Source organism: Acomys russatus, chromosome 13 (assembly GCF_903995435.1).
Source record: "Acomys russatus chromosome 13, mAcoRus1.1, whole genome shotgun sequence".
Classification (NCBI taxonomy): domain Eukaryota; kingdom Metazoa; phylum Chordata; class Mammalia; order Rodentia; family Muridae; genus Acomys; species Acomys russatus.
This window is the reverse complement of record NC_067149.1, coordinates 38,186,141-38,198,407: the sequence shown is the minus strand read 5'-3', so window position 1 is coordinate 38,198,407 and position 12,267 is coordinate 38,186,141. Positions and strand designations below refer to the sequence as shown.

At 44.5% G+C, this 12,267-nt stretch overlaps 1 protein-coding gene across 4 annotated transcripts in view; it reads right to left on the bottom strand.

Annotated features, from left to right (window-relative positions):
- Grm7 (glutamate metabotropic receptor 7) overlaps positions 1 to 5,202 on the bottom strand; it is a 901,188-nt gene extending 895,986 nt beyond the window's left edge. For 3 of the 4 annotated variants that reach the window (XM_051155023.1, XM_051155025.1, XM_051155024.1), the window contains exon 1: positions 4,445 to 5,202. In XM_051155023.1, the coding sequence (XP_051010980.1) occupies positions 4,445 to 4,963 (519 nt within the window). In that variant the 5' untranslated portion in view covers positions 4,964 to 5,202. Of the gene's footprint in view, positions 1 to 1,388; positions 1,501 to 4,444 lie in introns of those variants that run through there. The other variant, XM_051155026.1, reaches the window with a different exon arrangement.
- Positions 5,203 to 12,267: the final 7,065 nt, after the last annotated feature.

Below are 12,267 nucleotides of genomic sequence, written 5' to 3'. Positions count from 1 at the left end.
TTGCAAACAAGACACTTTTAATTTCTTAAACTCCAACTGTCTGTGAAATTGACATAAATGGCATCTTTGTTTCAATTATATTTTAAAGAGAACAAATGCCAGAGACATCTTAAAATAAATGTATTGTATATACATAAAACACACATGAAGATATCTTCAAATATAGCATGTGGATGTCTTCATCCCTTTCCTCTCTGCTCTTTTAAAACTGCCCCTTTAAAAATTTCCCACTCACCATCTGTTAGGTGAATTTCCTAAAACACAGTAAATGTGGAGGAGAGATTGTTTCAGAGATGATTCCAAATGGCAGTGATACCTGTATTTATTCAATTTAAAAAGAATAGGTTAGAGCTGCTTAAAAAAAACCCTCCCTCCTATAGTATAACACATCACTCTATGAACTGATCTGATCAGAGAGAGAGAGAGAGAGAGAGAGAGAGAGAGAGAGAAAGAGGAGGGAGGGAGGGAGGGAGGAAGAGGGAGCAAAAGAGCACTGGCTTTCAGGCATCATATGAAATAGTGTCCTAAAACCTTAATGTTCTATGCAAGCTCTAGTGAATGGAAAGGAACCATTGACAAACTTGCAGACGCATTTCATTTATGGTACAAAGTTCATAGGTTTAGATTTGCATCCTTATACTCAAAGTACACTGGTTTCAATCTGTTTATTTCTGAAAAAGAAAAAACCTAAAACTACATACACATAGAAACACACACACACACACACACACACACACACACACACACACACACAGTTAGAACAGATTCCATGTAATTCAGAGCCCAGTGCCTAGATCATGTTACTGCATGCAAAATAGTATTCCGTTAGAGTCTTAGAGTCTGGATGTAGCCAAAGAAATTTTTACTCTCTGAGTGTTTGCTTTTAAGTGTGTAGCAGAGGAGCCTTAATCAGCAATCATCTTCTTTCTGTAATGTTTCTCACTCATGGCTATAAAATACTGTTCAGGGGAGATTCATCCTTCGGTCACCATGTTATGTAACCTCTCCCACTTTAAGCCATCCCCGTCCTGTGATTAGTTTTTAAAAATATGTTGCTCCTCATCAGTAATAATTTACGTTTAATCTTTCTGAGCATTAAGCGAGTATTATTCTGCCCAGGCTCAGAAACAAATCTCCAGAAATTCCTCCCCAATGCTTTTTTGAGGCTGAAAATGCATAGCAGGGCAGTTGCTCTGATTTAATTCTAGTTGGCAGAGCCCTGGCCACACGCTAATTTCATTAGCCTCAAATTCCTGGATTTGAAAGACCCACTAGATCTGATATTTGTTCTCAAACATACCATTTTCTAACCTATTCAGAGAATATACTGAGGAGGGGGGAGGAATGGAGGGAAGGAGGAAGGGACAGAGAGAGAGGCAGAGTCTGACCTGACTTTCCAGTCTTATCTCTGGCCTCGCACAGCAGTAGGCAGAGGAGAATCCCAAGTGAAAAGGCAACCTTTATATCTGAGTAGCCATCCTTGTCCAATTCTGCATTTTACAGTGTTTCCTCCCTGGCTCTGGTAGAAACAGCGTTTGTTGTACCTCTGACTATCTCCTCACTGCCTCCTGGCCCCCAGCGCTCAGCATCCCCTCATTTAGTCTGTAAGTATCTCCTCCCCCGGACTCCAGGCTCATCTCACTATAAATTCATATCTCAAGTGATCAGTTTGGCATGGTCCCCACGGCCACCCACGAGTATCACAGCAAAGAAAAACTCAAATCACTGCAAAGCTCAGAATTCAATCACTTGCAGGTTTTTATTTTATATAGGACAATTTAATTGAACGGAAACCTACGGTCCCAGAGGAGAGTCATCAACTCACCTTTCCCTCCTCCTCTACTTAAAGGTTCGTATCACTATTCTACCTTTATTCTCTTTAATCATTTTGCAATACCACAGAAGCTGGAAAGCTAGCGGAACTTGCAAGCTAAGAGCTACTACAAGCACATGCAACAAAACCACCAAATGATATCTATGTAAAATACAGAGAAGTACACATCGTGATATGTGTTCCTATCTGCAAACACACACACACACATACACACACACACATACACATACACACACACACTCTATCTCTCTTCAATATGGGCGATGGCTAAACCAGCATGCACACTAACTGTTATGCCCAGCTTGCAGCACAAGCCACAAGTTGGAGCATCCCTCCCACTCCCAGGCTCTTCTTAGTAACTGCAGGTGAGAATCAGGGCCTCTTTTGCCTCAGCTGTACAATCTAGCATGAATAGCTGCAATTTGCAAATTAGAGGAAAATGACAGTGTTTTCTCTGAATGGTTTTAGTCCCAACCCACACTGCTCACACTGACATTAGGTTCCATCTCTCCCCAGCTCAGGGATTGCGGGGAAGGAAGTAGAAAACCAGGATTTGTTGCTTTTTAAGTTGCCTCAGTTTTAGATGCAACTGGAGGAGAAATCAGCTCCCCCTGGAATGCTTTGTACACTGTCCCTAGGTTCATCTGCAATGACTTTCTTAACTTGGATATTTCACTCTTATTCAGACACACAGGCCTAACTGGGATAATGTCCATGTTCACTCTGAGGAAGAAAGCAGACTGAAAAATAATATTAAAATGTTAAACCCAGAATGAGCTCAGTCCATCTCTCAAGGCTTGGGAGGAACTCCTCAACACACACACACACACACACACACACACACACACACACACACACACACACAGAGCTCATCTCCTCATCCTTTCTGCAGTTGCAGCTCCCCCAACTCCAAGCTGTCCAACTTCAAGCTCAGGGGTAAAGAAAACTCTTTTGAGTTTTGATGACAAAAGCCCAGGCTGTTTCAGAATGCCAGTAAACTAGAGTGCGGTCTCCCCTCAGATCACTTTAGAAGAGTGTAAGCAGCAAGAAGTCACTATGCTGGCACACTCAGGAGATATTGGTATGCTCCAGGGATGAGAGGGGGCATCTCTAGCTTCAGGTGAACACTTCTGGTACTTGAAGACAAAGTTCCCCCCTCTGGAGATGAGGTAGGTCCTGTGCTAGCCTGGCCATCACCAGCTGGCCCCTCATAAAACTCCCACCCTTAGGGAAAGTACAGGAGCAAGAGTCACTTTTTAGACTTGAGCAGCACAGTCCTGCAGGGGTCAGTTCCTGCAGCTAAGGGAAGAGATTGGCTGGATTTGGGGGACCAAGCCCCCCAACCGGGGGGGGGGGGGGAGCAAGCCCTGGATTAGGAAAGCCTAACAGAAAGGACTTGAGACAAGAACTTGGGAATAAGGGAAAGAGACAGAGGTTGAGAAAGGGCACCCAAGGAGGGGAAACCAAACAAGGAAACAGAAAGAAACAGTGGCATTCAGGAAGTCCTTTTCAGAGTCCCCCAGACTCAATTTCTAACCCTCAAAGCTATCCATTTCTACCCAGTGCAGCAGAATAGGCACAGGGACAGAGGCTGCAGGGACCAGAGGCAGAGCACTGCAGTTAGACCCACTGCTCATCAGTCCTGGATCCACCTTCTTCCTGTTTTGCAACCCAAGCATGAGACCCCAATAACACCTCCTTAGCATACCCAGGTGTTCCTGGGCAGTGCAGGCTAAATCTCCCAGCCTGGGATTCTGGGTGTGGGGCTGCATTAGTGAGGGAGGGAGACTAGAAGCGGAGGGAGCAGTCAGTGAAAGCGATTTTATTTCGCAGTTAGCATGAGCTCATCCCCAGCTGAGGTCTGAAGTGGCAGCAGAAAGCTAGCTGATCGCCCAGCTCCTGCCACTGGCCGGACTGCAAATGCAATTTAGGAGGTGCGCAAAATCGCCAGGAGAAAACCAACTCAGGGAGGAACCAACTCAGCAGGCTGGGTCTCCCCAGTGGGGCTGGTACCCCCAATGCCTCTGATGGAGACCTGCTACAGGTCGGAAATTCAACGCCAAAGAGATGGGGAATTATCATCCACATGCGGGCAAACCCCATCCCTCAGTTGAAGAAGGGGCTTCTTGAGGTCTTTGAGAATATTTCCGTGGAGTCGATGTTTCCTAGGTGTCTTGGGCACGGGAAGCTGGGGAGTTGAGAAATGCCATTTTTCAAAGCATCCTCTCATTTTTTTCATATTCCATGTGCCTAACTGGCTCCCCTAGGAGCCCAGGCACTTTTACAAGCCTGTTTCCGACCATATTTCACTCTAATGCAAACCCATTTAAATCATCGCCTTGTTTTTCCGAAGATTGCTTCTTGTACATGGGACCATAAATCCGGGGAGTCAGATCGGATGGAGCGTGGACAGGGGAAGACATAAAAGAGGAGTAAACTAAGCAAGGAAGATACCTCCTTGGGTGGGGTGGGAGGGATTCTGCAGGATCTCCAGGGTAGAAACGCGAGAGCGCTGGCCTGACCCTCTAACCCACGAAGTCCAAACCAGCTTTTAAGGTTAGAGCGCAGGGAGCCACAGAATGCTCCTCCCCAAAGGGAGCGCCCCCCTACCTGGAAAAGCCTCAAGATGTTGGCTACCATGATGGAGACGGAGCTCCCCGAAGCCCCAATCACTCCAACTACTTTCTCTGGCTTGACGAAAACCGGGGGCTCGCCGTTGGTGCAACGTACGTCGGAGGTGTCCTTCTGGATGAGCGCCTGGACGAAAGTGAGCGACTGTTCGAGCGCATAAGTGTCCCTGGAACAAGTGTCCAGGATCCGCGCGCCTAACGTTACGTTGGGCAGCAGGTTGGGATCGCTGTTGATCTGGTCCAGGGCATAAAGCATTGCTTCCAGCCTGTGGATCCCATTTTCCCTCTTGATGTCGCCGCAGGGCACTCCGCTGGGACCCTTGGCGTGCACTGGGAACAGCCCCCCAAGGGTGACGTCCCCCTCGATCCGGATCGAGTGCGGGGCGTACATCTCCTGGCCGCGCGCCGCCGCCGCCAGCACGCACAGGAGCACCTCCAGCACGCAGCAGGGGAACTTCATCAAAGTCAGGACGCGGAGCAGCTTCCCCAGCTGGACCATGCCGCTCTGGATGCTGTTGCCGTGGCGGTGGCGGCGCTGGAGGGGATGCTGGTGGGCAATCCCAGGTCCGGGTTTCTCGAGGTGAGCTCCTTTTGGGGAAGCCCGGGGACTTCTGTAGGCACAGAGGGTGGATGAGCCCGAGGAGGTGCAGTGCGAGAGGGTGGGGGTGGGCGTCCCAGGGCGTCAGTCAGCCTATAGCACCTGGCGCTGTAGCTCCGCTGGCCCGCGCGCCAGCTTGCGCTCCCGCTCCCAGCTCCCCGGCTTGCGGCTCCCGCTCTCCAGCAGCCCAGCACTAGGGAGAGGGCCGGGATTGCTATCGCTTTAAATGGTCGTTGGGCTCCCTCTCCTCCTCCTCCTCCTCCTCCCACTTCTTCTTTCCCTCCCTAGCTTGCTATCCATCTCTCCCCACCCTTCCCAGCGCCCGCCCTCCCCACCGGTTTGCATCATCACGCAGGGAGGGGCAGCGTGCTGAGGTAAGGGGGGGTGGTGGTGGAGGAATGGGTGGGTGGCCCTAGAGCAGGGAGGTTGCCTCTCCCGAGGAGTTTGGAGGTCCCCAGGGAATCTATCGATTTCAGGATACCAGTGAGGGCTAAGCTCTAGTCACCAACTCTGGGATAAAAACCTCTAGTCCACCAACACCCACGCCCTTGTTCTAGGAACCGCAGGCATCCACTTGGGATGAGGCAGGATGTCGGGTGCTGACTGATCGGAAACCCCTGAGTCTGGTCCTTTGACTCTCAGCTCTAGGAGAAAACGAGGGAGTCCAGAAGTGGAGCTGGCAGTGAAAGGGGGCGGGAGGAGGGGAGATCCTTTTCTCTATCACTGGCCCTCTTGTGCTAGCTTATACTCAGAAAAATACAGGACATTCAGCAGCCCAATTCTTGACTTAAGTCCTTTACCAGAGGCTTCTCCGGAAGCAGGAACCCTCTAGCCTGGATGAAAGCTGAATGCAAGAGGAAACCTACAGGACGGTACTACACCCTCTATCTTCCTAAGGTCCAAGGTTGGCTGAACTGATCCCCTTCTTCAGCAGGTCTGCGACAGAACCCTCCGACCTAGTCAGTGCCTTTTGTTACCTCTGCCACAAGGGAAGAAAACTGAGAACCCCAGCACTTTTCCCCCTAGTGCTGACAGGTGTAAGGCTCCCTCCTACCTATTTCCAGAGATACTTCTGGGAAGCTGACAGTTTTTCTTTGCAGTTAGGAAACAGCAGGAAAGCAGCGAGGGTAGGAGGAAGAAAGAGGAGCTGCAGAAGGCTCCTCAAAGATGAGGGATGATTTTTACTCCGCCTGGGATTTGGGGAACAAAGCCAGAATGCTAAGGCAGGTTCCACTGCAGTGCCTCCTGGAAGGTCCCCCCCCCCCCCCGCTGAAACTTAGCCCATTAAAGCAACAAGTGGCCTTAGCTTTGTTGCAGGGAAATTTAAATTTTCTCTGGGACCTTAACTCAACTGTTGATGATGCTTTCTGCTGGAGTGTATAAAAGCTATAGTGTAAAGATTTGAGGGTGGAAAGAAAGCCAGAAAAACAAGACTATGCCTTCTGTTGTTGATGGAAAAACTATTATTGAATGTAATATACAGTGTTGTTATATTGTTTCCACCACCAACTACCTGTGTGTCCTTGCCATTTCAGTGCCTCTGCATGAGTTTTAGTTTTCCCATCTGGAAAACGATGAGATTGAGTTGGATGCCCTCCAAGTTATTTTAACTGAACTCCTTTGTTAAAATAGGCTATGTCCCTTTGGCTACTGTGCTCCTTTTAGGCCAATATTCTCTGTTGCTTTATGCATAGGAAACCAGCACAAGGATCTCCAAAAACCCCACCAGCCACCAGCCACCATTTAGTGGCACTAAGAACTTTATGTGTTAGCTCAGGTGCTCCTGTTGACAATCAATTCCTCCTCCACATAGAGATAGTCCATCACATTCTTTTGAGACATAGTCCTCTCTATTTCAATGTTTATGGTTTGAGAACTGAGCCTTCTTCCTATAATCTAGATATAGCTCATCTGTTCCCCTGTTCTTTCTAGCTACAGTGCTAAGACCAATAATGCACAGCCAGTGTCTTAGAGAACTTAACTTTGTATTTGATGGGGAGGCCAGGATGGAGACTAGGGCTGGGGGTGGGGCTATCACTGGACCTAGTATCATCTGTATGAATTAGAATGAAAAAAAATGTCTGCTCAACAGACTTCATGTTCCTCTTTTAGAAAACCCTTGTGCTCTTCTGATTTTGTAAGCACAAAATATTTTACTGCCATCTTCCACAAAACTGTACTGTGATTCATATGCAAATTATGTACAACATGAATATCAGTCATCTTCTGTCTTAATGCCTTAGTACACAAATGTACGCAGAGCATAACTTTGTATCACGGTGGACCCTGATGTTTGCTGCTGGTCTGTAGATATGAGGAGCCTGTCCTCCCCCATGTTTGAATCCCAGACTATAGTAGAGAGGGATGATGGGAGCGATGAAATGGGGTGTGGTAAAATGGATATAGCTAGAGATGCAATGGATGGGAAAGAGGAAGGAGAAAAGGAGACTGACAGAGAGATAAACAAAACACAGAGAAAAACACACGAGGCAGACAGAGAGATAGCCATTCCATTAAAGTACATTAAGGGCCCCAGATCTCGACACACTTGAAGGAATGCCTCTAGGTTTTCCCACTTACATGGTATTTCCTTTTTATTGTTTGAAGTCAAAGGCAGTCTGCTGTAACTCTTCTGTTGTAACTCACTAGATCATAACACTGAATGAAATGGGTGGGATAGGTATCCCGCCGATATGAAATTGTCTACATTGGAAGAGAAGAAAAAAAAAAAAAAAAAACCAAATGAGACAACTGAAAGTCATATTGTAGGACATGAAGAAAAGGACCCCTGATTTAAAACATCAGTAGCTTAGGCTGCCTTTCTTTGGAATGGAATCTTTCTTTGATTTTGAATTTTGTGCAATGATTTAGGAAGTTGGGACCAAATAGTTCTTAGAGAGATGAGTAACACATAATAGCCAGTTTTCATGTGCACGTGCATTCATCCATGCCTTCCTCTCTCGTGATGATATCTCTTGTATGATAGTCCTAATAATTTCTTTTTAGCCATCTGTTAAATGCTGCCTCAATCTGTGAGTGTTCTCTAGTGCTCCCAGTTTTATGTCAACTTGACACAAGCTACAGTCACCAAAAAGGAGGGACCCTCAACTCGGAAACTGCCTCCATAAGATTGGGGAGGAGGCAAGCAAGGCTGTAAGACATTTTCCTAGTTAATGATTGTTGTGGGAGTGTCAAGCTCATTGTGGGTGGAGCTACCCCTGGGCAGGTGGTCCTAGACTCTAGAAGAAATTGTCTGGTCTCCTGGAACTGTATTTACAGATGATTGTAGGTCACCCAATGTAACTGCTGGGACCTAAAATCAGGTCATCTGCAGGAGCAGCTAGCCCTTGAGCTATCTTTTCATCCCTTAGTTATCCTTCATTTTAAATATTCTCCCTCTCTTCATTGGAGTATCCAGCTACATATTTTTTTGAGATAACATCTCAAGTATCTACGTATCTAAGGATAACCTTGAGCTTCTGATGTGTTTGCCTCCTCCTCCAAGTCACTAGGATAACAAGTATAGGTTTGCCATACCTGGTTATATACAGTGCTGGAGACTGACCTTTGCCCTTCGTTCCTGCTAGGGAAGCACTCTACTGACTGAATTAGATTTCCAGGCCACTGTGTTTAAAATGGACACTCACACTTACCTTACATTATTAAACACGATCACTTTCCCTGGAGAAAAAAGACAATATTACATTTCCTGTTACAGTTTTCTAACATGTTTGTTGCTGGCTACATCTCATATCACTAATGTTCCTCAGGTATATATATTCTTTATTATTAAAACATCTGGTATTATAAAGATATACATGGCAAAAAGATTCTTCAGGCTAGATCAAAAGTGACTTCCCTCAATATCTCATCCCATTTCTAATAGCCAATTTTGCTTCAGGAATTCAGGTTAGTAACACCTAGGAAATGTTTCAGAAGGATTTCTTGGCCTGTGTTCTTTGGTGTGACTGTTTGTGGATATGCCTCCCAGGATCACTGTAGCTGCTTTACTAGCATGTGAAGATAAAGGTGGAAATAAGTCTAGTGTTCTATATTTACTCTGCCATTACATAATCTATAAAATCACGTTGCTTAGTTGGATTTATTTGAGATTTCCCTTACTGGTAACCAAATTCATGATATTTTAAAAAGTATGTCATTATTAGGCATAAACAGATGGCTCAATAGTTTAGTAGCATATACTGCTCCTGTGAGGGTCCTGAGTTCAGGTTCCAGTGTTCACTTCCAGTGTCTCCAATCCAGGTGATGAGACATCCTATTATGGACTCTGACTGAGCACCTGTACTCACTCGTACTTTTTTCTGCATACAGACATATATACATACACATAATTTTATAATTGAAAATTATAAAAGATTCAATACAAAAAGGACTTGACATGAAGGCTGGAGGAATCTCTTACTCTGAGCAGTTAAAAACACTCCCTGCTCTTTGAGGTTATCTGTGTTAGGTTCCCAGCACCCATGTGGTGACACACAACTGTCTGTAACTTCAGGTTTATAAATTTTGATTAGTGTGTCTGGACTTCCTTAGAACTAGACACATGGTGCACATGCAGTCACACAGGCAAAACATTATATCCACAAAAATGAATAAATAAGTATTTTTAAAATTATACCACTATTAACAAATATTACATTAATACTTTTGTGTTAAGGTTGAATATTTTCTATGGGTGATGTGTAGTATTACCATAAGCTTCTGTTTTTCAAGTGTTTATAGTACATGTCAATTTAATCCTCAAGATAAATACACTTGATATATGATATTATTATTATTGATTTATTGACCAGGAGATAGAGTGGTCAGAGGATAACAGGCATTGTTTAATTGCTTCTGTTCTTTTAGGTTGCCTTCTGTGCTATCCCCTCATGCCCCAGAGCTTTTCTGTCTCCTGCCGCCTGAAGATGCTCCATGGCCACACTCTTATCCACTGTGCTTATCTCGTAGATCTTACTTGTTACATCTCTCAAACCTCACAGTCTTGTGCAGAGGCTTTGAAACCACAAACAGAATCTGATTTCAGAACCAAAGCAAACCCCATCCCGTGCTTTTCTTTCTTCCTCAATCTCAATGGTTCAATTCATTTCTCCTTTCTCTAGAGAGGGAGAAGAGTCTTCACCTGCCCTTTGCATGGGAGCATGAGACAGATTTATAGAAAATCTCGGTTATAAAGATGATACATTGGAAAAGGCTAAGCCTCTCCTTCCCTATCATATTTTGTTGCCCTGAAAAATTAAATGAAATCACAGAGGAAAGCTGATTAAGACACAGAACAAAGAGTACAGGTCCATGATGGTCTTGTGAGAAGCTGGGTCCAGCCATGCTTTGAGAGCCATTACCACTGAAAAGTCCCTCTTCTGACTCATTAAGTTTTATCTCTTTTGTTGTTTTACTTATTTGCTGTAGGTCTTCATATATCTCAGATTGGCCTTGAATTTGCTTTGCTGGGGATAATGATCTCAAACTCCTGAACCTCTTGCTTCTACCTTCTAAGTGATGAGATTACAGACATCTCCACCACCACTGGCTGTCAAATCCTTTTGAAAAGCTAGTTTGAGTTGGTTCTCTCATAACCAACAGTGTTAATTTAAATAGTTATAGCTTAAAGGTACTGATTATTAGATAATTTCTGTGAGACTTAATTATTGAAAGTCTATACCTTGGTGATAAAAGTCTGCAGTGGCCTTCAAATCAGATCTCCATACAGACCTTGAGAATTTAAGCATAAAATGATAGTAAGCACCAAATGATCATTTTAGGGGGAAATAAAATGAAAATATAGTAAGGCCTAAGTATAGATGATAAGCCTTTAAACAGGCTTAAGAATTTAATTTATTTTATTCATCCATGAAAAGTTATATAGCAATAGAACAGGGCTCTGTGCATATGTGTGTTATTTTGTTTGTTTGGTGTAGTGTGTGTGTCTGTGTGTCTGTGTGTGTGAGTGTGAGTGTGTGTGTATGTGTGTGTGTCTGTGTGTGTGATGGAGGATATATTACTTTCCTGTTTAAAGTGATCAGGACTTCTAAAATAGTGCAGGTTGATTTATTGTCACGACCACTCTAGAAGACAGGCATAGTGGTCTATACCTATAATCCCAGGTACTCAGGACATAGAAGAAGGAGTCTTTCCACTTTAAGGCCAGACAAAGTAAACCAGAAACAGGAAGGCAAATAAAAAGAAAGTTTAAAAGAGTTGAGTGAAGATATTAGGGAGAGGAAAAGAAATGAAAAGAAGGGAGAGGAGAAGAGAAAAAAGGGGAATGGGAACAAAGGAGAAGGAGAAAGGAGGTGAAAGAAAGAAAGTAGAGAGTAGAAGATGGTAAAGAAAAGAGAATGAAAGAATCAGATTATATGACCATAAATTTATTGAGATCTGCTGACTTAGGGGTAATGGAGCCATTTGAGCATTCTGCCTTAAGGCTTCATGTTCCTTGAACCAAGTGATGGAACTGATTTAGCGTGGAAAGCATACCTCCAAAATCAGTGTCTGAGTTGACTTGCTTCATTTACATTAGAAAGGCAGAGCACATCCCATGTGCAATCATGCTTTTAATTATTAATATCATGTGTATGTGTGTCAAACATGTGAGGGGGTATACACATGTATCTGCAGATTAGAGGTTTTCATCAACAGATGTCTTTGTTAATCACTGTTCACCTCTCTTTGTTTGTTTTTGAGAGAAGGTCTTTTACTGAACCGGGAGAACTTCAATTTGGCTATACTAACTAGCCAGGGTTTCTCCTGTCTTAACCTTCCACTACCTGGATTCCAGGTGTGTCACTGCAATGTCTAGGCTTTTACATGGGATCTGAGGATGAGAACTCAGGTGTTCTTGCTTCTTTGCAAAGTATTTTATCGACAGAGTCGTCTCCACCTCCCCTATTGCTTTTCTATGTACAAATGTATTCAATGCTCTGGACAGGATGGCCTACCACTGACATTCCAAATGGTTTGGAGGCACAGCCAGGAGAAGCACTGTGTTTTGAGGCTAGCCTTTTCTACATAGAACACTGTACACTAGCAGGAGATGTAGGGAGAGGTTTTTCTTCAAAACAAAGAACACAATGAGTGAGTTAACCCGGAAACAAATAGAGTCAAATGGTATATACTCACTTATATTGAGACACTAGCCCAAGAGGCATGTCCCATGAAAGTGTTTATGTACCAGGAAAGTCGAT